This window comes from Emys orbicularis, chromosome 4, assembly GCF_028017835.1.
Source record: "Emys orbicularis isolate rEmyOrb1 chromosome 4, rEmyOrb1.hap1, whole genome shotgun sequence".
In the NCBI taxonomy this organism is placed as follows: domain Eukaryota; kingdom Metazoa; phylum Chordata; order Testudines; family Emydidae; genus Emys; species Emys orbicularis.
In genome coordinates this window covers 45,152,563-45,180,531 of record NC_088686.1, presented here as the reverse complement: position 1 = coordinate 45,180,531, position 27,969 = coordinate 45,152,563, and the positions used below count along the sequence as shown (strand labels likewise).

General features: G+C 46.6%; 1 protein-coding gene across 1 annotated transcript in view; it reads right to left on the bottom strand.

The window, feature by feature from the left end:
- Window positions 1-22,056, bottom strand: part of FBXO33 (F-box protein 33) — a 35,113-nt gene extending 13,057 nt beyond the window's left edge. Inside the window, exon 1 of the mRNA XM_065402704.1 lies at window positions 21,621-22,056. Coding sequence (XP_065258776.1) covers window positions 21,621-22,027 — 407 coding nt within the window. The 5' untranslated portion in view covers window positions 22,028-22,056. The remainder of the gene's footprint in view (window positions 1-21,620) is intronic.
- Between the last annotated feature and the right edge of the window lie 5,913 nt (window positions 22,057-27,969).

The window sequence follows — 27,969 nt, the reverse complement described above, 5'->3', positions numbered from 1 at the left end:
GTCTAGCAGAATGTTATCAGGAATACTCCTTGTGACATCTAAGTGCATGTTATCCACTTTCATCCTTACAAATTTATTTAAAATCCCATCAGTGACACTGTATACATATCTGCTTTTCATTACATGAAAGCTGCACTTAATGCTGAACACCTAGAACTCTAAGGCTATGTCTGAACTACGGCAGCACAGACACAGTGCTGCAGCATTGTAGTATAGACATTTATTTCAGCAATGGAAGGAGGTCTTCTGTCACCATAGTTAATCCACCTCTCTGAGGCAATAGCTAGGTCAAAGGAAGAATTCTGGGGCTTAACTACATCTCTTGGATATGAATCCTCCCACCCCGCCCCCAACGTAGCTAGGTCCACCTAGATTTTAGGCGTAGACCAGGCCAAAGATAGTTATGAAGAAAGTCTGAAGAAAATCAGCATTTAATTTACATTGTATCAGACAGCAGATCGTTTTTGTAACATGCTTCATCCAGTGGCCCATCATTCACATTATGCTTTTTTAAAGAGACATCTAAGATTATGATGTCTAACTATATTTTGGGCTATCAATAAATCACAGTTAACTCAATTAACGCAAAACAAATTAACTAGATTAAAAAAGGTCACAATTACAGTTTTAATCTAATGGTTAAACAATAGAATACCAATGTAAATTTATTATATGGTATAACCTCAAGAGTTACGAACATCTCAGGAATGGCGGTTGTTCACAACTAAGGCTATGATTTAATCATGGGTATTTTTAGTAAAAGTCATGAACAGATCATAGGCAAGAAACAAAAAGTCACAGCCCGTGACCTGTCCATGACTTATACCATAAACCCCACTGATTGAATCTTACGGGAGGGCGGGGAGGGGAAGGGAGCCCTGGGCTCCAGAGCAGCGGCCGATGCGGCTGGCGCCGGGGCCATTCCTGCAGCAGCTGGCTGAGGGGCCGCCCAAGTGGCTGATGTGGCTGTCCCCAGGGCCTCCTGAGCAACTCACTCCAGGGTCAGCTGCTTGGATGGCTCTGGGGTCAGCCACACTGACCACTGCAGAAGTTACAGAGGTCGCAGGAAGTCACTATTCATAACTCTGAAATGTTTGTAACTTTGAACACCACGTCATGTTTGTTCTTTCAAAAGTTCACAACTGAACACTGACTTAATACAGCTTTGAAACTTTACTAGGCAGAAGAAAAATGCTGTTTTTAACTATCTTAATTTAAATGAAAGAAGCACAGAAACAGTTTCCTTACTTTACTAACAAAAGGGAAAGTTTTAAAAAAGTTTGACAGTTTATGATCAACACAGTTCTGTACTGTATTTGGGGAAGAAGGTCTCTGCTGCTGCCTTATTGCATACTTCCGGTTCCAAATGAGGTATGTTTGTAACACTGAGGTTCTACTGTAAATATTTTTGGATTTTTTCCTACATTTTCAAATATATTGACTAATTACAACACAGAATACAAAGTGTACAATGCTCACTTTATAATATTTTTGATTACAAATATTTGCACTGTTGTAGCCTGCATTGCAAGGTATTTTCGTGCCAGGTATGTTAAACATTCATATGCCTCTTCATGATTTGACCACCATACCAGAGGAAATGCTTCCATGCGGATGACACTCTTTAAAAAAAAGAATGCATTAATTAAATTTGTGACTGAACTCCTTGGGGGAGAATTGTATGCCTCTTGCTCCTTGGTTTTGCCCGCATTCTGCCATAGATTTCATGTTATAGCAGTCTCGGATGATGATGCAGCATATATTGTTAGATTTAAGAACACTTTCACTGCAGATCTGACAAAACGCAAAGAAGGTACCAATATGAGATTTCTGAAAATAGGTGTTGTCAAAAGTCTTAAAAGAGCAACACTCCGATGCAGGAACTACAGAATCCAAAACACCAAAAAGAAAATCAACCTTCTCTTGGTGGCATCTGACTCAGATGATGAAATGAAGGTCCTTCAGTCCACACTGCTTTGGATTGTTATCAAGCAGAACCCACCTGTTCTCACTTTCAGTTGACATTGTAAATAAGAAACAGGCAGAATTAGCTGTAATGTAAACTTGTTTGTCTTGGCGATTGGCTGAACAAGAAGTAGGACTAAGTGGACTTGTAGGCTCTAAAGTTTTACATTGTTTTGTTTCTGAGAGCAATTATGTAAAAAATAATTCTACATCTGTAAGTCGCACTTTCACGATAAAGAGATTGCACTAATACTTGTATGAGGTGAATTGAAAAATACTATTTCTTTTATCTTTTTACCGTGCAAATATTTGTAATAAAAATATAAAGTAAGCACTGTACACTTCGTATTCTGTGTAACTGAAAACAATGCATTTCAAAATGTAGAAAAACATCCAAAAATATTTATAATAAATTTAAATTGGTATTCTATTGTTTAATGGTGCAATTAAAACTGAATAATCATGACTTTTTTTTAAATCTTGCAATTAATTGCGATATTTTAAAAAAATATAACAGCCCTAATAAAAATATACATAAATATATAAATTCATTCATGCTATGCATGTGTAAGCACATTGGTCAGTTTCACTTTCCCCTATACAGACAACTTCTCCCACTTGTGTGCCCCCTGCCCTCCAACAATCAGTGAGGGAAAGACATTAAAAAACATGATGGTAAAACCACAAAAGAAAGTATAGGAGACTCCAATGCAGGTGTGCCACCTGTGACATACTTTTAACACACGTCATTTTCAAAAGTTAACAGGATTCCTTTAAATATTTACATATTCTATAGGTATAATTTATTCCTAGGACTCTAAAAACATGTTATTTTGTTAATGTAACATTCCAGGAATCCTAGTGAAAATTTGGAGGATTGCAAGAGTTCGAACCATATGTTTATTTTGGTCACTATAATTTAATCTATAGTTTACATAGAAGAATGTACAAAATTAACTCCTATTCCTGCTGTTTTACAGGTAACATGTTGCTACTTCATCACCACAGCAATTCCTAGAGGCGGCACGATCAGTGCCAGCGTAGACATGAAGAACCATGAGGCTTCAGTACTGTGCTGGTGCATCATCTCCCACATGTAATTCTGACATATGTATAAAAAATTAGAACAGTTGCATTGGTCCAATGTGTGGTGTGAGGAAGAAAGGGTTGATTGCAGAAAGTTGTAAATAATATGGCCATGAACAATCCTAGACAAAGGCACATTCTCAGACCCTTTTTTCAATCATTTAATGCTCCTACTGGCACCACCAGAAATGTGATGAGGAGCAGCACAACTCCCTTATGCATGCTTCAACGAAAAGTCACCACATCTCCAGGACTTAAAACTTTAAAGGTGCTACATCCAAAAATCTGTTCCCAAGTTTACTATGTGAATATCAGCAACACTAGAGCCCATGCTGCAGCGCCAGGGAAGCTTCCCTGGGCTCTTCACTGCACTTTACTAGAAGATGACTAAATCTTCATAAGATATTTCACTTGTAGTGGAAACAAGGATACATAGAGGGGATGTCTCACTTCCCTAATTTTTAGGTCCAATCTATCACCCTTTATAATCACTGTGCACTAGCACTACTAGAAATCTCTTGTTTAGTTTGCAATCTGTCATCACTTCCTATTCTGATTTCCTAACAGCTGTCTCCTATAGTTGTATCTGCTGTCTATTTCCTGTCCTCAGTGAATGAGGGACTTACTAGTAAGGCCTCAAATACTTCACAGCAAGCTACACCTAAATACTTCAACAACGTTCCTGTATATACAGCTTTGGAAATTTTAATTAAAATATAAAAATGAGTATGATCAGTAGAGTAGCCCAGGTTATTTGATATTCTATTTTCTCATTTTCAATATAAAAATCTGAGGCATGCTGAAGATGCCTAACTACCTCAAATAAAACTGTTGGGTGAGGGGAAAGCTCAAGTTTTTGGCAGCAGAAAAGGGGGATAAGTTGGGACTTTTTGCCCCTAGAAAGCGGAGAGTCAGTTTAGTATGATGAAGGAAATAGGATGGCTGGATGTTTCTGCTAAAATGATTGGCAGCATCATATGCTGCTGAGAATGAAACTGTCATCTTTAGATTTCAGAACAAGTCATTGAGATGAATGACGCAGTTCACATCTTTCAGAGCATCTGCAGACTCAGGAAGACATTACATTATTACACATAAGGGCTAGAAACTACCCTTTTAAAAGCTTTGATCTGGAAAACAGTGCTGTACAAGGGATTAATTATGCAGCCACAGAACTGCAGGGCACAGGGCCTGTTTAATAGTCAGTATCATCTCACTACTTATAGCCCACTGTTTTGCTTCAATATTACATTAGTAGTAGTAAATTGCTGCAACAGTTTGTGCTAGACACTGTACAAACAACTAGAAAGTCTCTGCCTCAAAGAGTTTACTATTTAAGTAAATAATGACAGCTATAGTGCAACTTAGTTCTGTTCTCTTTTGCATTTGCTAGCCACAGGATCATTATCACCACCTGTAAGTTTGATCAATGCTGAACTCATATCCCCTATAGATCATTAATGAAAACAGTGAAAAGAACAATACTGATCCCTATGGTGTACCTTTTGTTTTTTTCTGATCCCTGCTTCAGTTTTACTATTATGATTGACTGAGAAAGGAAAAGAACAATTACTACTGAATAATTTTATTAAAGCAGCAACCAGAGGTCCCAGTTAGGATCAGTGGTGCTGTTCTATGTACTACAAACACATACAGAGACAGTCCCTGTCCCAAAGCATTTACCATTTATGATCCATGAGATTCTACTTTTAAACTATCTTATATTTCTCCAGCTACTTTAGAACTTTAGCCTAACATGCCACTGCATTCTCTACTAATTTAGTAATTGCACTAGACTAGATTTGCTTGCTGTGCCCTATTTTTTTTGCCCATTACACATTTTCCAACCAAATTTCACATAGGCCTTGTTTACACATAGCAGGATTAGAGAATTGTAAAGTTGCTCATTCATGGTCTATGGTAGCAATTCCACCATTGCTTGCTAAATGAAGTTGCCTGTAGCTAGGGTTACCATACGTCCGGATTTTCCCGGACATGTCCGGCTTTTTGGGACTCAAATCCCCGTCCGGGGGGAAATCCCAAAAAGCCGAACATGTCCGGGAAAATCTGGCGCCGCTGGGTGCTGGGCCGGGGGCCGGGTAGTGCTGGGCCGGGGGCCGGGTAGTGCTGGGCCGGGGGCCGCGGCCGGCAGTGCTGGGCCGGGGGCCGGCGGTGCTGGCCCAGGGGCTGGCACCCCAGGGCCCGAGCCGAGCCAGGCTGGAGACGCTGGGGCCGGGGCCGGCCGCCGGAGGGGGCCAGACTGGGCCGCACCTCCTCGCCCCCCCCCCCCAGCTTACCTGCTGCCTGCTTCAGGCTTCCTGCGAATCAAATGTTCGCGGGAAGCAGGGGAGGGGGCGGAGTTGGGGCGTGGGCGGGGCTGGGGCCCCGTGGAGTGTCCTCTTTTTGGACACTCAAAATATGGTAACCCTACCTGTAGCAGACCAGTGGTGGGGGAATTGCTGAAGAGTCTCAGTAAAGATGCGGCCATTCTGACTTCCTTAATATGCTGAATATTTGGCCTATTTAATAATCCTGGAACCTCATTTAATTTAATTCCTGAAATTCTTTAAGACACATTTTGCTGACATATTGGAGTTTTACTAAAATCTAGATTCTTGCTCTTCACACTGATACAGATTAGGCAGGTCACTGGATGTGCTGGGTCTTCACAGGGGAGAGAAACAAGCAACAGCCATCAACCCCTTCCTACTTTTTCTCAGAATGGCTCTGACAGGGTAAGACTACACTTGTGGATTTCAACACAGCAGAGTAAAAAAAGCAAATATTTCTCCCTCCACGCCTCCCCCTCCGCAAAGCATCTTCCTGAAAAACAACCATCTTAATAAGGCCTTGGCTACACTTGCAGATGTACAGCACTGTGAGTTAAACCTGACTTCGTGCAGCTGAGTAGGGAAAGCGCTGCAGTCTGTCCACACTGACAGCTGCCCAGCGCACTGTCGTGGCCACATTTGCGGCAATTGCAGCGCTATTGGGAGCGGTGCATTATGGGCAGCTATCCCACAGAGCACCTTTTCCCATTCTGGCGCCGTGGGTTGTGGGAAGGGGGCGTGGGTGCGGGGGATTCTGGGTCCTGTCCCAATGCCCCGTGATGCATCGCTTCGCATCCCAGAAATCCCTTTGTTTCCGTCCACCTTTGGCGCCATCTTTCAACGGTTTCTATGCAGCGCAATCTGTCTATGGGAAATGGAGTCCGAACTGCTGAGGCGTATGCTGACGAGTCTCGCCAGCACGTCACGTTTGGCTGTCAAACTATTCCTTAAGATCCAAAGTGACAGTGAGGGTGAGGAGTCCGACGATGCTATCGAGCCGCATAACGCGTACGACACGAAATTGCTTGTGGCATTCACGGACATGCTCAGCACCATGGAACGCCGCTTTTGGGCTCAGGAAACAAGCACCGAGTGGTGGGATCACATCGTCATGAAAGTCTGGGATGACGAGCAGTGGCTGCAGAACTTTCGGATGAGAAAAGCCACTTTCATGGGACTGTGTGAGGAGCTCGCCCCCACCCTGCGGCGCAAGGACACGAGATTGAGAGCTGCCCTGCCAGTGGAGAAGCGGGTGGCTATTGCAATCTGGAAGCTGGCAACTCCAGACAGCTACCGGTCGGTCGCAAACCAGTTTGGAGTGGGAAAGTCGACCGTTGGAATCGTGTTGATGCAAGTTTGCAAGGCCATTAATCGCATCCTACTCAGAAGAACCGTGACTCTGGGTAACGTGCAGGAAATAGTGGATGGCTTTGCATAAATGGGGTTCCCTAACTGTGGAGGGGCGATAGATGGGACGCACATTCCTATTCTGGCACCACCCCACCTAGGATCCGAGTACGTTAATCGGAAGAGGTATTTCTCTATGGTTCTCCAGGCGCTTGTGGATCACCGTGGGCGTTTCATTGACATTAACACAGGCTGGCCCGGAAAGGTGCATGATGCACACATCTTTCGGAACACTTGGCTGTTCAGGAAGATGCAGGCCGGGACTTTTTTCCCAGAGCGGAAGATCACGGTAGGGGAAGTTGAAATGCCCATTGTGATCCTTGGAGATCCCGCTTACCCGTTAATGCCGTGGCTCATGAAACCCTACACAGGGAGCCTTGACAGCAGCAAGGAATGGTTCAACTACAGGCTGAGCCGGTGTCGAATGACTGTGGAGAGGGCCTTTGGCCGTTTAAAGGGCCGCTGGCAATCTCTGTATGGGAAGCTGGACTTGGCCGAAAACAGCATCCCCGCGGTTATAGCCGCGTGCTGTGCCCTCCATAATATTTGTGAAGGGAAGGGTGAAAGCTTCACTCCGGCATGGACCTCCATGGTTCAACACCTGGAGGCTGAATTTGCACAGAGAGCAGGGCTATTACAGGGGCCCAGCGCGGGACTGCAAGGATTAGGGATGCCTTGAGGGAGCAATTTGAGGCTGAAAACCAGCAGTGCTATCTGGTGCCCTGCACGGGAGTGAAGTGCAGTAGTTCCAATCTTTAGGAATCAGTGTTTGCTTAGCAGACAAGCAGACTTGCAGTGCCTGTTTATTTCCTGGCCTAAGGAGTCTTTTACTTTATGCAATAATAAAGAATGTTTTCAAAGCCAAAGAATCCATTTATTGAAAAGAAAAAAAATGTATTTATTGAAAAGAAACAAGGGGGTGGAGTGGGGAACAGTACCATCACAGATTGGCGTATGTCCTGTCTGGTGTGCTGTGCAGTGAGTGCTGCACTTCAGGACAGCTATACTGCATGGTGATGGGGGTTGAGTGCAGAGGGTAAGGGTCGTGGTTTTCAGGGCTGGGTGGTGAAGATATTGGTGTTGGAGGCAGTGGGTGGCGTGAAGAACACGCAAGTTGGGGAAAGTGGGTTGGAGGTGACAGTGGGGCACAACGGAAAGAGTTTTGGGACAAGGGCTGTGGGGGGGGGGGTGGCGTTTGCGGTACTGCTCCTCTTTCTGCATGGCTACCAGCTCCTGGATAGCATCTGCTTGGCGCTCCAGGATGCTTATGAGCCTATCAGTGCTTTGCCGCCGGTGCGCGGTGCTTTGCCGCCGGTGCGCTGCGTTTTCCTGGCGGATCCTGCTTTCTCTCTCCCTCCAGTTCTGTGCTTTCTCATTCTCTTTAATAGATTGCCGCATCACTTCTTGCAGCATGTCTTCTTTGCTTTTTCGCGGTCTCTTCCGGAGTCTTTGCAGTCTCTGAGCAGGCGATAAGAGGGACGGCTGAGGTCTCAAGGTTGATGCAGCTGTATAGGCAAAATGCAACATTTAACAGAGGCAGCATTGTTTATACCAGACAGAGTAATGATTCCCCCCGCACTTAAGGAGTAGAAAACACACAGGGTCTACACAATAGCATAATTTTCCCGTCCGAAACAGAGCACACATATCCCACGGGAGCCTCAAAATTGTGAGTAAGGGGGACTGATTGTTTCAGGGCTGCACTGTCCTCTGGGTTTCTGTGCCTTGGGGAGAGCCAACAGCTTCAGGGGGCACCTACACTGAACACTGTCCCAACATTTTCCACAGGAGTTCGTCCTGGACGATATCTCGCTGCTGAGGGTGACCTGGGAAGCAAGGGAGGGTCTTCTACTGCAATGCGGCTTCCGCCCTGGCCCATATGCAGCTTGCCTGTGTGCAGCAATGGTCCCCCCGGCCCTCGCGGCACAATGGCGCGGACACGTTAGCCTGGCTGGGACAAGGACCACGGTGGCTCTCCCGATAAACCTGCGCAAGCGCATTGCACACGTTCTGGATGAGACATTCGAGGAGATTACCGAGGCCAATTACCATGATGTGATAAACCACATCAATGCACTATTCTGCATCTAGGCATGCATGCCTAACCCTCCTCTCCCAAAGAGCCTGCACCGAAAAAATTCCTTCCCGAAAAAAAAAAAACCCGCTTACCGGGAACCTGCTCTTCTGTTTGTCCTCCACCAAGTACCGGCCGCTGCGACTGGCTACCTTCCTCCTGGCTTGAGAAGAGCTCCTGGCTGCATGGCTCCAGGGATTCCGGGGGGGGTCTCCATCCGCCCCACCACCCTCACTCCCGTTTTCCTCCTCCTCCCCCCCCCCACACCGGCTCTGATGCTCGGAATGGAGGTGGGGTTAACCCCAAGTATTGCATCCAGCTCTTTGTAGAACTGGCAGGTCGCGGGGGGAGTACCCGAGCGGCCGTTTGAGTCGCGGGCTTTGCGGTAGGCGCTCCGCAGCTCCTTCACTTTAATCCTGCACTGCAGGGCGTCCCGGTCATGGCACCTTTCCATCATGTCCTTTGATACGATACCTTCAGGAAGGTATCGTAATTCCTATAGCTGGAGTGCAGCTGGGACTGTACAGCTTCCTCCCCCCGAACACTGATGAGGTCCAGCAACTCGCCATTGCTCCATGCTGGGGCTCGCTTGGCACGTGGAGGCATGGTCACCTGGAAAGTTTCGCTGATAGCACTCCACACCACGCCGGGCTGAGCAAACAGGAAGGGGATTTTTAAAATTCCCGGGGAATGTAAAGGGTCGGTCACATGGTTGGTTACCTGAGGCCAGGGCAGTAGAGTTTGAACTGATGACCAGAGTGGCTAGAACAGGCATTGTGGGATACTGCCGAATAATTCTGGAAGCCATTCACAGTGCATTGGGCGGCCACACTGGCGCCGCAGCGGCAGCGCAATACTCGCTATTCCTCTCGGAGAGGTGGAGTACATGCAGTGCTGCAACCACGGAGATATAGCGCTGCAAATGCCTTGCCAGTGTGGACGGGGAGTGAGTTACAGCGCTGGGGGAGCCTTTACAGCGCTGTAATTCGCAAGTGTAGCCAAGGCCTAAGAGCATAGATATTCTGATGACTCATGGAAAGTTTCCCCATACCTGCTACTTACTTAGAATCTTTGTTTTAAGAGATGATCTATTCCTGTTGCTCATTCCCCCATCAGAAGTCATAATCCTCTGTGACCCTCACAATTTGTTGCGCTAGATATTGTTACAAAACAGGATTTTGACTTCTGGTCAAAAATAATCAGCAGGAGTAGAACTGTTATCAGAACACCAAGATCCTTTTTAATGCCCATGTACTCAGTAATAAAGAATGAAGAAACTCTTTTCTAAATACAGTACAAGTTTTGTATTAGCAGACTGTCATTCATAATATTAAATTTGCAGTAATTCTGGATCTGTATGCCTGTAATATCAAACACAAGATTTATAAGATGGCCCTCTGAAATGTAAGTGATTTCCAGCAGCAAGACTGTCAGTATATTTTATGTCATTTGTTAGCAACTGTTAGTAATAGCAATTCATTAAATCCTTCCAGTCTGTGAGAATTAGCAAAGTTCTACATAGAATTTTTTCCAAAGTTTCCCATAATCATCTGCTTTAACATCAGATTTGTTTAAGTCTTCAGCTTTGTTTTGTACAGTGAATGGATAATTTAGCTAGTGGAAGAAGTGTACATCATCATCCAGTAGCCAACAGAGCATCAAAATTCTTCACTATTTTTAGTTTTACAGGCTGACATTTGTCTTGCCTCAGGTCCTTTGGTATACATCCTCAAAGAACCATATAGTCATCTAAAAGATTTTTTTTGCACTTGAAAGTTTTTTGAAAGTTATATTAAACAGTACAGTAATGCAAAGAGTAAGTTTGATTTATAAGACCACAATAAAGCATGATAGTTTACTTACCAAAATTGAGGTAGTTAGCGCTGTATTTTACAAAAACACTTACCCCACGATGGTAAGAAATCAGAGCTACAGATTCTCTGGTTTCATTGCCAGAATGACATCCAAGAGGCATGAAAGAACCATCTGATTCTCAATCTTCACTCACTCCCTTTGGTGCCTTTGATATGACTGACACAGAAACTAGAACCTCTGCAACTTATTAAATGTATTTGTGGTATAGCAACGAGTAGAGCTGCTTTCCAAACAGTTGACTTGGGTTCAGTTACCCCACCAACAGAGAAATGTGGCTTTTGCATGAAGGTATACTGGACTGAATGCACCCAATCTCGTCTGATCTCAGAAGCTGATACTTGGATGGAAGACCAAATGGGCAGGACCAAGCATACATAGATCATCCTTGACTGGTGTCTGTCCAACCTAATCTTAAAAATCCCCAATGACAGGAATACCATAGACTCCTTTGGAAGCCTATTCCAGTACTTCGAAAGTTTTTCCTTAATATCTAACATAAATCTCCTTGCTGCAGATTAAGCTGATTACTTCTTGTCCTACCTTCAGTAGATATGGAGAACAACTGATCACCATTATCTTTATTACAGCCCTTAACATATTTGAGGGCCTTTATCAGTTTTCTTTTCTCAAGACTAAACACACCCATTTTTTTTTTCAACCTTTCCTCATACATCAGGTTTTCTAAATCTTTTAACTTTTTGTTGCGCTCCTCTTGACTCTCTCCCGTTTGTCCACATCTTTCTTAAAGTATGGCACCAAAAACTGGACACAGTACTCAAGCTGAGGCCTCACCAGTGTCAAATAGAGCAGAACAGTTATCTCCCATGTCTTATATACAACACTCTTATTAATACACTCTGGAATTATATTAGCTTTTTTGCAACTGCATCACACTGTTGACTCACACTCAATTTGTGAGACACTATAACCTGCAGATGCATTTCCAGCAGTACTACCAAATAGACAGTTATTCTCCATTTTGTAGTTGTGCATTTGATTTCTCTCCTTCCTAACTGCAATACTTTTCACTTGTCTTTAATAAATTCATCTTGCTGATTTCAGACCAATTCTCCAATTAGTCAGGGTTGTTTTGAATTCTAATCCTGTCCTCCAAAGTGCTAGCAACTCCTCTCAGCTTGCGGTTATCTTCAAATTTTATAAGCATAATCTCTCTTCCATTATCCAAATCATTAATATATTGACTATTGCTGGATAAAGGACAGACCCCTGAGAGACTCTACTAGATACATCCCCCCCCAGTCTGACAGTAAGCCATTAATAAGTATTCTGAGTACAGTTTTTCAACCAGTCTGCACCCACCTTATAGTAATTTCATTTGGACTACATTTCCCTAGCTTGCTTATGAGAATGTCACGTGGGGCTGTGTCAAAAGACTTACTAAAAATCAAGATACATCATATCTACAGCTTTCCCCCATCCACTAGGCCAGTAACCCTGTCGAAGAATGATGTTACACTGGTTTGGCATGACTATGGGTAAAAGCTAGTGATTTTCTATAGTAAAATACGAGAAGCAGAGTTCATTTCCTTAGCAACTCAGAACAAGAACTTGTTTGAGATTAGCTGTCTTCAGCAAATACAGATACTCTTAAGCCTGGTCTACACTACGAGTTTAGGTCGACTTTAGCAGCGTTAAATCGAATTAAGCCTGGACACGTTCACACGACGAAGCCCTTTCTTTCGACTTAAAGGGCCCTTTAAACCGGTTTCTTTACTCCACCTCCGACGAGGGGACTAGCGATAAAATCGGCCTTAGGGGGTCAGAATTGGGGTAGTGTGGACGGAATTCGACGTTATTGGCCTCCGGGAGCTATCCCACAGTGCTTCATTGTGACCGCTCTGGACAGCACTCTCAACTCAGATGCACTGGCCAGGTAGACAGGAAAAGCCCCGCGAACGTTTGAATTTCATTTCCTGTTTGCTCAGCGTGGAGAGCACAGGTGACCACGCAGAGCTCATCAGCACAGGTAACCGTGATGGAGTCCCAGGATCGCAAAAGAGCTCCAGCATGGACAGAACGGGAGGTACGAGATCTGCTCGCCATATGGGGAGATGAATCAGTGCTGGCCAAACTCCGAAGCAGTAAACGGAATGGCAAAATATTAGAAAAGGTCTCCAAGGCCATGAAGGAAAGAGGCCATAACAGGGACGCACAGCAGTGCCGCATGAAAATTAAGGAGCTAAGGCAAGCCTACCACAAAGCCAGAGAAGCAAACGGAAGGTCCGGGGCTGAGCCGCAAACATGCCGCTTCTACGCGGAGCTGCATGCCATTCTAGGGGGTGCAGCCACCACTACCCCAACTGTGTGCTATGACTCCCTCACTGGAGAAACACACAGGGAAGAGGGTTCGGAAGAGGAGGATGGAGGAAATGTAGATAGCTCACAGCCGCAAGGAAGCGGAGAAACCGGTTTCCCCAACAGCCAGGATATGTTTGTCACCCTGGACCTGGAACCAGTAACCCCCGAACTCAACGAAGACCCTGAGGGCACACAGGGGACCTCTGGTGAGTGTACCTTTGTAAATATTACACATTGTTTAAAAGCAAGCGTGTTTAATGATTAATTTGCCCTGGCAATCGCGGCCAGTACAGCTACTGGAAAAGTCTGTTAACGTGTATGGGGATGGAGTGGAAATCCTCCAGGGACATCTCCAGAAAGCTCTCCTTCATGTACTCCCAAAGCCTTTGCAAAAGGTTTCTGGGGAGGGCTGCCTTATCCCGTCCGCCATGGTAAGACACTTTACCACGCCAGGCCAGTAGCACGTAGTCTGGAATCATTGCATAACAAAGCATGGCAGCGTATGGTCCCGGTGTTTGCTGGCATGCAGACAACATCCATTCCTTATCGCTCTTTGTTATCCTCAGGAGAGTGATATCATTCACGGTCACCTGGTTGAAATGGGGTGATTTTATTAAGGGGACATTCAGAGGTGCCCGTTCCTGCTTTGCTGAACAGAAATATTCCCCGCTGTTAGCCACGCGGTGGGGGGAGGGGTGAAGTGATCATCCCAGAGAATTGGGTGTGGGGGAGGGGAATTAGTTGGGTTTGTGCTGCATGTTAACCCTGAAACCGCAGCCCCTCCTTTTACATTGCAAACCCATTTTAAATGGCCAACCCAACGGGTGCTTGGTATGGGAAATGAGAGCACTAATGTTTGAAACCATTCCCACATGTTAAGAAGGTTAAAAAAGCCAAAAGACTGCCTTACCATGGCTGCCTGCAAGCTGAAATCTGTGGCCTGGCACTGCGTGAGTGATCTCTCACACCAAACCGGCAGGCCCTCAATATAAGAGGAAAAATGCGACCTTGTAACGAAAGCACATGTGCTGTGTAATGTGAACAGCAAAATTTAACATGAAAGAGTACCCATTGTTCTCTAAAATGTGTCTTTTTTAACCACCTCTCCCTTCTCCTTCACCAGCTGCAAATCTTTCTCCTTCACAGAGGCTAGTGAAGATTAGGAAGAGGAAGCGAAGGACACGTGATGACATGTTTACAGAACTACAGACTGCCTCCAACGCTGACAGAGCACAGCAGAATGCGTGGAGGCAGTCAATGACTGATTATAGAAAAGCCCAATATGAACGAGAGGAGAGGTGGCGTGCTGAATCGCGGGATGAACAGAGCAAGTTGCGGGCTGAAGATAATAGGTGGTGTCAGCTTGCAGACAGAAGGCAAGAGTCGATGCTCCGGCTGCTGGAGCATCAAACTGATATGCTCCAGCGTATGGTTGAGCTGCAGGAAAGGCAGCAGGAGCAGAGACCGCCGCTACAGCCCCTGTGTAACCAACAGCCCTCCTCCCCAAGTTCCATAGCCTCCTCACCCAGACGCCCAAGAACACGGTGGGGGGGCCTCCGGCCACCCAGTCACTCCACCCCAGACGATTGCCCTAGCATCAGAAGGCTGGCCTTCAATAAGAGTTAAAGTTTTAAACTGCAGTGTGTCCTTTTCCTTCCCTCCTCCCCCACCCATCCCGGGCTACCTTTGCAATTATCCCCCTAGTTGTGTGCTGAATTAATAAAGAATGCATGAACGTGAAGTAACAATGACTTTATTGCCTCTGCAAGTGGTGCTCGCAGGGGGGAGGGTAGGGGAGGGTGGGGTGGCTGGTTTACACCGAAGTAGAGTTAACCGGCTGGGGGGGGGGAGGGGCGGAGGATTCATCAAGGAGAAACAAACAGAAGTTTCACACCGTAGCCTGGGCAGTCACAAAACTCGTTTTCAAAGCTTCTCTGATGCGCACCGCGCCATGCTGTGCTCCTCTAACCGCCCTGGTGTCTGGCTGCGCGTAATCAGTGGCCAGGCGATTTGCCTCAACCTCCCACCCCGCCATAAATGTCTCCCCCTTACTCTCACAGATATTGTGGAGCGCACAGCAAGCAGCAATAACAATGGGGATATTCTTTTCGCTAAGGTCTGAGCGAGTCAGTAAGCTGCGCCAGCGCGCTTTTAAACGCCCAAATGCACATTCCACCACCATTCGGCACTTGCTCAGCCTGTAGTTGAACAGGTCCTGACTCCTGTCCAGGCTGCCTGTGTAGCGCTTCATGAGCCATGGCATTAAGGGGTAGGCTGGGTCCCCAAGGATCACGATAGGCATTTCAACATCCCCAACGGTTATTTTCTGGTCCGGGAAGAAAGTCCCTTCCTCCAGCTTTCGAAACAGAGCAGACTGCCTGAAGACGCGAGCATCATGTACCCTTCCCGGCCAGCCCACGTTGATGTTGGTGAAACGTCCCTTGTGATCCACCAGGGCTTGCAGCAGCATTGAAAAGTACCCCTTGCGGTTTATGTACTCGGTGGCTTGGTGCTCCGGTGCCAAGATAGGGATATGGGTTCCGTCTATGGCCCCACCACAGTTTGGAAATCCCATTGCAGCAAAGCCATCCACTATGGTCTGCACGTTTCCCAGAGTCACTACCCTTGATATCACCAGGTCTCTCATTGCCCTGGCAACTTGGATCACAGCAGCCCCCACAGTAGATTTGCCCACTCCAAATTGATTCCCGACTGACCGGTAGCTGTCTGGCATTGCAAGCTTCCACAGGGCTATCGCCACTCGCTTCTCAACTGTGAGGGCTGCTCTCATCTTGGTATTCTGGCGCTTCAGGGAAGGGGAAAGCAAGTCACAAAGTTCCATGAAAGTGCCCTTACGCATGCGAAAGTTTCGCAGCCACTGGGAATCGTCCCACACCTGCAGCACGATGCGGTCCCACCAGTCTGTGCTTGTTTCCCGGGCCCAGAATCGGCGTTCCACGGCATCAACCTGCCCCAGGAACACCATGATTTCCACATTGCTGGGGCCTGTGCCTTGTGAGAGGTCTAGGTCCATGTCAATTTCCTCATCACTCTCGTGGCCGCGCTGCAATCGCCTCCTCGGCTGGTCCTGGTTTTGCTTTGGCATGTCCTGGCTATGCATATACTCCAGGACAATGCGCGTGGTGTTCATAGTGCTCATAATTGCCGCGGTGATCTGAGCGGGCTCCATGATCCCAGTGCTAGCTATGGTGTCTGGTCTGAAAAAAGGCGCGAAACTAGTATCTGACGGACCAGGGGAAGGAGGGAGGGAGGGAGGGAGGGGCGAGTGACGACATGGCGTACAGGTACAGGGAATTAAAATCAAGAAAGGTGGCTGTGCATCAGGGAGAAACACAAACAACTGTCACACAGAATGGCCCCCCCAAAGATTGAACTCAAAAGCCTGGGTTTAGCAGGACGTTGATTTGACGGAGGGAGGGGGGAAGCAAATGAATACAGAACAAATCTATTTTTTACATCTTAAGATGACGGTGCAGCATGACTGATAGCCCTCGGCATCTTCTGGGTGCTTGGCAGCAAATACTGGGCGCTTGGCAGTAGCCTTCAGGCCTATTGCACGATCTGCTGCTCAGGGAAGACTCTGCTAATGTGCGATGAGCCAACAGGGCGCTTGGCAGAAAATGGCATACTACGACTGATAGCCATCGTCGTCATTGTGAAGGCAGCAGGATGGGGGACTGGGGGACATACGGAGTTCCAGCCACTGCTGGACTGACCATGTCTGCCCAGGTGCCCATGATTGACAGCCACTGCTGTACGACGAGGACGGTTACCAGTCGTAATAAACCATCTACTGCCAAAAGGCAAAAGGCAAGGGCTGGTGCAATGCAGCCCTACGGCTGTCAGCCCCACGGCTGCCAGCACCCAGATCGCCGATGAAGGCTACCAGTCATGCTGCACCGTCTACCGCCAAAAGGCAGTTAGCTGCTGCTGCTATGTAGCAATGCAGTCCCACGTCTGCCGGCACCCAGATGACATATGGTGACGGTGAGCTGAGCTGAGCGGGCTCCATGCTTGCCGTGGTATGTTGTCAGCACAGGTAACCCAGGTAAAAAGGCGCAAATCTATTGTCTGCCGTTGCTGTGACAGAGGGGAAGGGGCCTGACGACATGTACCCAGAACCCCCCGCGACACTGTTTTGCATCATTCGGGCATTGGGATCGCAACCCAGAATTCCAATGGGCGGCGGAGACTGCGGGAACTGTGGGATAGCTACCCATAGTGCAATGCTCCAGAAGTCGACGCTAGCCTTGGTACTGTGGACGCGGTCCGCCGACTAGAGCACTTAGAGCATTTTATGTGGGGACACACACAATCGGCTGTATACAACCGATTTCTATAAAACCGGCTTCTATTAATTCGACCTAATTTCGTCGTGTAGACATACCCTTAGGTATTTGGGGTTCTCAATTTGAATTTTTAGCGTCCAAATCATTTAAGACAACGCTATGAAGCTGTCCAGATCTTTTACATACCGTATTATTTCTGATTTATGTTCTAAATAGCTCTCAAGAACTATGCAGTTCATGAACAGACAAACCCACATGTGCACACAATTTGAGAACTCAAGCTTTTTAGCATGAAACTCAAACATGGTCATCGAGATGGAATAAAGGAGGAGCATGTATTATGCTCTGGGTATTTATGGTGGGAAGTATCTATGCGTTAGTGCAGCTATAGTATAACTGGCTCTACCAGAATAAGCACAATGTTTTTCATCTCCAATTATTTAGATTCATTTAAGACCCATGTAGCTTAAAATATGCAATTTGGCTAACAGTCCATACACCATGAATTACAATAAGCTTTACTGCAGCACCTCTTATTTGTGATAGAAAATTTCAGATGGAATTCTGTTCTAGTTGAATGTTACCAAAGGAAAACTTGCCAATGCTGTGACATAGTTATGACCTGAATCTGAAGTTAGTCATTCACTATACCACTTCTACTGCATGTTTTTATATGGTGTGATTTGTTTGTGTATCTTGTATTTTGAATAGTGCATGACACTGCACACTTCAGAGGCTGAACTAAATTGCTGGAGTTAAATGTAAAAAGGATTCACAGGAGATTCTCCACAACAGGACACCTGATTCCGCCTTAGCAACAAGACAATGATTATTTTGCCAAGGGACCCTGGAGTGCCAAGGCATTTCTCCACCACAACTCATTTTAATTAAAAGGAGCTACATAAAATGGGGGGGTTTATTTTGGCTATATCAACATGTAGCATAGAGAAGCAAACATTTTACTGAAGAAATGTCTAAAGCATCCACCAATTTGAAAAGGATGCATGTAAAAAGTAGCTTGGCAAAGTAGTAGGGCAGATTTAAAATAGCAAAAGCTCCCTCCTAATATAAAAGCACTTGTTATAAAGTGTTTGGGGAATAGGGGATAGCAGCAGAGAGGTAGTGAATTTCAGTAATGATACACTGTAAATGATACACAGTATGGGAGTACTTTTCACTGGGGGACAGCACACTAGAAATCCACTCACATTTACATTGTTGCCAAGTCAGTCACACACAGTTTAAAAATTAGTCAACAAAATGTTAGTATTGTAGTGATGCAGAAATAAAGACTGTCTGGACTTTTTAAAAGAACTCCTGCACTATGGATTATAAATAGGGCCCGACCAAATTCACAGCTATGAAAAACACGTCACAGACCGTGAAATCTGGCCTTTTGTGTGCTTTTACCCTATACTACACAGATTTCATGGGGGAGACCAGCATTTATCAAATTGGGGGTCCTGATGCAAAAGGGAGTTGCAGGGGATCACAAGGTTATTTTTTTAGGGGGAGGAGGGTTTCACGGTATTACCACACTTACTTCGGTGCTGCCTTCAGAGCTGGGTGGCCAGAGAGCAGCGGCTGTTGGCCAAGCACCCAGCTCTGAAGGCAACGCCCTACCAGCAGCAGCGTAGAAGTAAGGGTGGTAATACCATACCATGCCATCCTTACTTCTGCTGGCGGTGGCTCTGCCTTCAGAGCTGGGCTCCTGGCCAGCAGCCGCCACTCTCCAGCTGCTCAGCTCTGAAGGCAGCACTGCTGCCAGCAGCAGTGCAGAAGGAAGTGTAGCAGTGCCACAACCCTCCCTACAATAACCTTGCGACGCCCACCTTCCCCCTAACTCCTTTTTGGGTGACGACCCCTACAATTACAACACCGCGAAATTTCAGATTTAAATATCTAAAATCATTAAATTTATTATTTTTAAAATACTATGACAGTGAAATTGACCAAAATGGACTGTGAATTTGGTAGGGCCCTAATTATAAATACCGACCTTACAAAAAACATCAAGTTCAGACAGTAGTGTCTGATGTACTCTCATACCTCAGACAGATTGATAGATCAATATTGATACAGAAGTTTTCACTTATTGGTCGATGTATTTTCAAGTCAGCCAACAACAAGAAAGAACTAGTGAATAGTAAAGCTTGACAACAAAGAGTTATAGCAGCAGACACAGATGATTGAGACAGACAGCCCTAAACCGTTGACAAGTGGAAGAATAGAGTAAAACATGTACTAAAATATAAAGGTTAGGGTCCTCAGTTCAGAGCTGGAGCAGAACTGAGGTTTTCAGAAAGTAAGCTTTGTCAGTGAGATGTCTGAGTGTTATAACATAGGAAGTGTCTCTGAGATAACTGCAGCAAAGTGGAGGTATTGAAAGGAAGATATTTGGCAGGTGAAAAGTATGTACTCATTTAAAACCAAGGAGGGACTATATTCATTATTCTCTAGCTACAACTCAGAAAAAAAGCATGAAAAAGCCCAAACAAAAAAGATTTCTCCCCAAAGCCATAGAAGCCCTAACATGTTTTGATTTTGTACATCATTGTATTCACTTTTCTGATAAGCTGATTTACCGTTTGTGGAAGACTATGATACCCAAGTTAACATTTACAGCTTTTTTATTGTGGAATGGTGGGGAGGTAAAGTTCTTAATTTCATCTTGATCACTGGATCCCTTTCTGACCATACCCTTGCCTAATATTGATGGGGAACCCTGAAGCATGTTAATGGGCCCTTGCTTTTCTGTCTTAGTTGTTTATATGGGTACCAATATCATAGCGAGGTAAGGAAGTACTATTATCATCATTTTACAGAGAGAACTGAGCAACAAGTACACTAAGAATCCAACATTATTCAGGAAGACTGTGGCAAAGCACAGAATTGTGGCAAAGCACAGAATTGAACCAAGGCCTCCCAAGTTCCAAACTAGCATCTTAACCACTGAACCATCCTCCTTTTTAACATCATCTCCCAAGATCAAAGACAATTAAAGGTCACTCATCATTAATAGTTTCTCTCTGACTAAATAGAAGATTCTTTCTATTAGAGATTAAATTGTTTCAGAAATTACTATCAGGCAACTGAGCTATTATGATAGTTAATATATTTTCCAATACCAAGGTTACATCACAGCTCAGTGGTGGGAGGAACAGCTTAAATTACCAAAAGTGTAACATGTACATTAGTGTTTTCATCACAACTTATCTATTGGGTCTGTCCATGCATGAATAAAGTATGAAGACACATTTGAAGTATTTTGAAAGAATGGAGTCTAGATATGCACCAGAATTCAAACTTATACTGCTGATCCTCCCTACATTTGATTTCAATTTCTTTTTTCTTGACAAAAAGAATTCTTGAACAGCTCCAATTGTCCTTGCGTCTATCACAGGCCAGTGTAAATTGTCAGCTAATCAATTTCTATACCTTGTGTTATATTTATATTCCACAGCTAACATGATACAATGCAAAATACGTTTAAGTTCTTTACATATTGTAACCCTAACACTGTTTGATAAAGAACTCCAAAGACACTAATTTAACAAATTAGTGCTATATGTTTTACATTTTATTTATGAAATACTCCAGAGTTTGCACTATAAGAAGTGATGGAAATTACATTTCACAGATACCAAATAAAGCTTAATTTGAGAGAGTTTCTTACATGCTGAATTGTTACATTTCATCAAAGCACAGTTGCTATGAATATGGAACGTGATGTGTGCATCAGCAATCAGTTTGCAGGTGCTTCACAATTTATCTTCATGAAGCATCAGCACATACAGTACGTGACCTATTCCTCATTGCGGCCTCCATTGTGCCCTTTATTTTAAAATATGCACAGGTGAAATCTAACTGGTTTCGAGGATTTGCTTGAATACACTTTCGGTAAGCAGTTTTACTAAACAAACTCTTTCCCCCAACCTTCCTTTTCTGTTTACAGAGCAAGAGGTTTCTACCAACACATCCCAGGAAGAAGGCCGTGGCCGGGCGGATGGGCTGGAGAAAGGGCCCCGCCCGGAGGGGTCCCCAAGAAAGGGGCCGGGTAGGAGGAAATCCCCCCAGCGAAGGGGGCCAGGTGGCCGGGCTAGGGAAGGGGGCCGGGCCGGAGGAAACCCCCCCCAGGGTTATGGGTCTGGGTCCAAGCGGGCTGGAAGGAGCTGGGCCTGAGAGGTCTCCCCCCACCCCCGGATGGCTAGCGCCAGGGAGCGGGCCAGGCTGGGCCGGAGAGCCCCGCAGTACCTGTTATTGCGGACGCTGCTCAACACGCACAGCACCAACTCCAGGTAGGTCCTCAGCAGGTCCAGCCAGCGGGGGCAGAGCAGCGTCTCCCCCTCGGCCGCCGCACCCTCGCAGACCCCGCCGCCGCCGCCGCCGGGGTAGTTGTCGGCGGCGAACTGGACGCGCAACTCCCGCACGAACCAGCCGCACTTGCGCATGAGGAAGTCGAGGCGCGGGCGCTCGGCGGGGGAGACGCGGAGGCTGAGGCGCAGCCGGGGCCACAGGGCCGGGTAGAAGAGGCACTCCCGCCAGTGCGAGCAGGCGGCCGAGGCCCGCAGCCGGTCCGGGCCCGCCAGGAACGAGAAGATGTGAACCACCAGCTCGCTGGGCAGGGAGCCGGCGCCCACCGCCTCCCCGCACACCGCCATGCCTGGCGCCGGCCCGAGCCCCGCTGCTGCAGCCCCAGGCCGCGGCCTCGCCTCCGCCTCCTGCGACAAAAACAACAACATCAATGACTAGGCGGAGGGGGCGGGGGCCGGCCGAGACTCGGCTACTGCCGGGGCAAACCACCGCACCCGGCCGCGGGGGAGGATGGTGCTTACCACCGAGCTCGAGGGGGTGGGGAAGAATGGATCCTACCAATTAACTCGAAGAGGGGGTTGGCACCTCGTCTAGACCCAGCTCTGCGGATTGTGGATGCTACCACTGACCTAGGAATGGAGAGGAAGGAACCTACCACCTCTCTCAGAGAGGGAAATGGAACCTACCTCTAGACTGAGCTGTGGGGGAGGATGGAACATACCACCAAGCCCACCTGTGGGGAGGGGGACAGGCTAACTCCCTCCAGAATCAGGTCTTGAGGGGGAGAAATCATCAGACTTGCACAGTCCACTGTGGACCTGCACGCCAGCCAGAATAACCAGGGCTGATGGCATCACAGCAGGCATCGCAGTGAGATTCCCAGGTCTGGCTCGCTCAATCCTGCAAATCCATGAATCTCTGGGGCAGCCCCACAGGCAATGCCAGGTAGGGTTAAGGTGTGAACCCCGTTGCGCATCGAAAGAAAGCATGGTGTGCTTGGGTGTCTTTGTTCATCCGGGAGACATGATGGAAGAGCATGCAATGCTGCTTTTGAATGTAGTGAGTGACTGAAGGAAGGCCAGATATCTGTGAGGTTATGGCATTTTGCACAAAATTGAACCACTTTATGCTCAAGATTTGGTGCTGACAGAGCATATAGAATGCATCTAACTGGTCCAAGTCTACTTGTAAGAGGGTCCAGGTTTCTGACCCATGTAGCAATACAGGTGGAACACAGGTTTGTTAGATCCTAAAGTTTGTCTCAGTGCAGAGACATTTTTGTTCCCATAAGCAAGACATGGACTTCATGCAGGAAGTATTAAGACCAATTCATCTGAGGATATCAGGTTTACTGCAACCATTTGAACTCTGCTTGCAGCCTAGTTAGGTGCTCGACCACACGTGCACCAGGGGTTCTAGTGGTCCAGCTCTGAAGTTGTGGACCTCAGACTTCTGCATGAGATGTTCAACCCCATAGTGTGGGAAGCATCTTGGAAACCTTGAAAGACAGGGCTGAAATTCTCTTGCTTCACAACAGGCAGGACAACACCATCGTCATAGTCTTGGTCAGTGAACACTTTTTGATCAACCTTGATTCTGATGTTTGGTGTGGCAAGTCCTAATGTCCAGTCAAAAGCTTGACAGAACAGAGCTGGGGCAAGAATACATCCCTGCCACATATCTGAAGTTGTGTAGAAACATGATGAAAGCTGTGAACCAACGCACACTCTTGCACCAGTACCGATGTGAAGATTGTGCACCAGATTTATCAGAACATCTGGGACGCCAACTCTCAGTGTGAGCCAAATTGCTGACCTGTCAGCCAAATAAGCTACTTTGATGTTGATATATGCCACGAGAAGTGGGCCAGTAAATTCTCAGTGCAGCTCAGCCAGAAGCTGGAGGGTAAGGACAGCATTCACTGTCAACTGCCCAGCAGTGAAACCTGATTGCTGCGGATAATGTTGCCTTTTAAGAAGAGGCTGCATCCTACCAAGCAGAAAGTTAGCAAAGATCTTTCCAGAGATTGATAGCAATGAGATCAGTCTGTAATTGCAACACTCAGTGTAAGATCCTTTACCTTTGTACAGGGACACTATGATGCCATTTTTCCATTCTGTTCATAGTCTGCCTGATGCCCACACTTTTAAGAACAGTTGATGTGGGGTCAGTGCTCACTTGTTCCAGCTTGGGTGGAATGCCATCAGGTCTAGCAGAGGGAGAAAGGGAATTATAAAGTCATAGAGTTCAGGGAGGTGAGTTGGTAAAGAACCTGTCATCACACCCATATTGGAGGGACGGGAACTACAATAGAACTCATAAAGGGGAATGGAATCTGTCTTCTGCATAAGGAACCTTATCTCTGACATACTTTAACTTTTAGATGCTAGACTTTACAGACTTACCATTCTTTTAACATAGCTTTTTATATCATTTACATATTTATATTGACCAATCACACTCAAAACTGAGTGTATCAAGTACTACTAGCTCCTCACTGATCCCAGAAACAGAACTTAAAATGTATCTCCTAACCATCTTTTTAATTCACACAATCGTCAATGGCATGCCAGGAGGGGAGAAGGAACTGTCAGTACTTGGCTGTTTGTCCTGAAATGTAGGTTGTGGAGGAGATGTGGCTGAGTCTCTTATTTTATCTGGATTGTAGGGGGAACCACCAGAGGGACAGATCTTCCTGTAGAAGAAAGATGTCAGATATGGGACTCCCAATATAAATAATTAATGTCTCATTGGGTATTGGAGGTATTCCATGTATTCACAGGAAAGACTTGGAGCCCCATAAAATACTCAGCCAGGCACCAGCTCTTCACGCTGTTCACAATGCAGATTCTCCTACCAGATGAGTTCTCAGTTCCCTAGCCAGTGAAGTGGTAGGCAGGTAGACAGCTCTGGAGCAGGATAAGAATGGATTCTCCCTCTAATTTTATCAGAAGGGAAACTGTGCTCCCACACACTCCTGCTTATTTTAATATCTGCTCAACAACTCTAGATTGCTGGGTTGATGTCAAGCCACAGGTCTTTGTAAGGTTACTAATTAATTGACCAAAATGTCAGTCTTGGTGTAATAGTATCTTGATGTAATAGTATCAAAGCAGAAAGCTTTATGAACTTGTTGGCTCAGCTCCTTTAGACTGCTGGGCTGATGTGAAGGCAAAGGTGTGTATAAGGTTACTGGGTGGGATGCTGGTTACTACTGTGTTGGCATGATGTCAAAGGATAGGCTGTTGCATGGCCACTTACTCAGCAACTCTAGTTTACATGTTAAGTCTCAGGCTATTTAACTGAACACCTCCAGCTTGCTGGTCTGATGTAAAGGGGCAGGTCTCTGGGAGGTAAGGTCACTGGCTCAAAAGCTACTGTTTGATGGGCTAATGTCAAGGCTAGGACTTCTGTGATATGATGGGGCAGCATCTCTAGCTTTCTCCATGTCTGTCGAGGCACATTCCTTGGTGAGCTAACTGTCCCAGTCCCTCTAGCTGTCTAGTATATCAAGGCAGAAGACTCTCTAAAGTTACTGACTCAGGATCTGTAACTTGCTGATCTGATAAAGCACAGCTTTCTGAGAGCTCTCGGTTCTTGACATCAACCAGGAGGGTCACTGCCTCAGCTCCACTGATTGACTGGGCTGATTTTGGGTCAGAGGCTTCTGTGAGGGTTACTGACTTAGCAACTACAGATTGCTGGAATGATGACAGGTGAAAAGCTCTGTGAGGCCCTAGCTCAGTATATTTAGCTCAGTTGCTTGATGTTAGTGGACAGGCCTTTGTGAGGTTACTGATTCATTTCCTATAGCTCATTGATCTGGTGTCAAGATAGATTGTTTTTGCTGAGCCAGTGAATTCACACTTCTAGCATGTTGGTCTGATGTCAAGGCACAGGTGTCCGCAAGATCACTAACTCAGCATGTGAAGCTTGTTGATAAGGCTCAGCCTCTTTGAGATTGGTAGTTCTGCAGCTTTAGCATGCTGAGCTAGTGTCAAGGCTACAAGGGCCATTGTTTCATAAACTCTGTATTACTGGGCTAATGGCAATATGCACGTTTCTATGAAGTTTCATATTCAGTACCTCTAACTTGCTGGGCAAAAGCTAAGTTACGAGCCTTGGCAAGGTTATCTGCTCATCCACTCTAGCTTCGTAGGGCTGTGTGAAGACGTGCATTTTTGAGTTCACTGGCTCAATAACCCTAATTTGGTGAGCTGCTGTAAAACCACAGGTTTCTGTGATTTGCTCACTGCAAGTACTGGCTCAGCACTAGTGGTGAAGGCAGATCAAAATAGGAATGGGAGCACAACAATTTGTGGTTTCATGTGTATTAATATGTGGTGAAATGACATTCCATCATAAAAGATGATGTACTGTATGATGAGAGGAAGAATGGTCCAGTAGTTGGAGTACCAACCTGGGATTCAGGAGACCCAGTTTAAATTCTCTACCCTGCTGCAGTCTTCCTGTGACACCTTGGGCAGTTTCTCTTCTGTAAAACAGGGATAATAGTACTTCCCTACCTCCCAGCGGTGTGGTGAAGATTAATATATTAAAGACTGTGATGCATATCAAGTAGTAGCTGCTAAACACAAAAATGTATCCTACTGGAAGGGAGGGATAGTGGGAAGCAGCAGGCTTTCTCTGTCCAACAGAGGGGGAGTCCTCCACAGGGACAGATCTTCCTTTAGTAGAAAGGAGGCATACAGGAGACTTCCAGCTTGGACAGTTCTCCCATCAGGCACCGGTGCTAGTGGTATTACTATTCATTATTTGTATTACTGTAGTGCCTAGGAGCCCTATTCATAAACCAGGCCTTTGTGCTAGGCACTGTACAAACACAGAAAAAGACAGCCCCTTCCCCAAGGATCTTGCAATCTAAGTATAAGAGATAGCAAATGAATACAAACAGAATGGAGAGTACAAAGAAACAATGAGATAATATTGGTTACAGGCAGCAGTCACTGGTACTGACAAGACTGCTTGGAGCAGTATAAACATATGAACAAGGCACCAGCACTATTTTGGATGGCTTGAAGGGGAGCAAGTTGAATAACAGGGAGAAAATTGCAAGCACAGAAGTGACAGACTGGGTGGGGGGTGGCAGAAGAGAAGAGACTAAGTTTTGGGTCCTTCGGTGTTTCTAGCCCGTGTGTTTATCATGAGTCTTGTGATATTGGGTGACTTTCTTAAAGCCTCTGCTTCTGGAGTCACGTGATTATATGAGAATCTCAGCTTTAATTTAAACAAAACAAACCACCCAACTCTGAGCCTCTGGCCCTCCTGGTTACAGAGAAAAACTGGAAGATGGGAGCTCTAAAGAACAATGTAAATAAAAGAACCCATCTTGTATTATTTGTTAGCAGCTCATGATTTTGGGGGCTGGGACTCATGACTGTTGTACACTGGAGCTGGCTGGGACACTGTCTGACAGGCTGGTGAAAGAGCGCCAGGACAGGTTTGGCAGCAGAGCTCCCGCAGAGCAGGCTGGGTGCAGGCAGCCCATTTCCCAGGCCATGCGGAGCAGGAGGGATCTGGGCTGGGCTTCCCGAACCAGGCTGAGAAGGTGGCCGCAGAACCCGGGCTGGCCCCAGGTAGGGTTGCTAGGTGTCCGGTTTTCAACCAGAATGCCCAGTGGAAAAGGGACTCTGGCATCTCCCATGAGCACTGTTGACCGGGCTGTTAAAAATCTGATCGGCAGCGCAGCGGGGCTAAGGCAAACTCCCTGCCAGCCCTGGCTTTGCACGGCTCCCAGAAGCGGCCAGCATATTCAGCTCATAGGCGCAGGGGTGGCCATGGGGGCACCACACACTGCTCTCACCCTGAGCGCTGGCTCTGCAGCTTCCCAACTAATGGGAGCTGTGGGGGCGAGGCCCATGGGCACGGGCAGTGTGCAGAGCCCCCTATAGCCCCTCTGGCTCCAATGCTGGCCACTTCTGGGAGCTGCCTAAGGTAAGTGCCACCTGGAACCCGAACCCCCTGCCCCAGTCCTGAGCCCTCTCCCAGAGCCTGCTCCCAAACTTCCTCCCAGAGCCCACACTCCCTCCCAAACTCCAACCCCAGCCCAGACCCCCCCCTGCACCCCAAACCCCTCATCCCTGGCCCCACCCCAGAGCCTGCACCCCCAGCCAGAATCCTCACCCCCCTTTTGCACGCCAATCCCCTGCACTCCCAGCCCAGTGAAAATGAGCGAGCCACAGAGGGAGGGGGAATGGAATGAGCGGGAGCAGGGCCTGGGTGTTCGGTTTTCTGCAATCAGAAAATTGGCAACCCCAGAGTGGAGGGG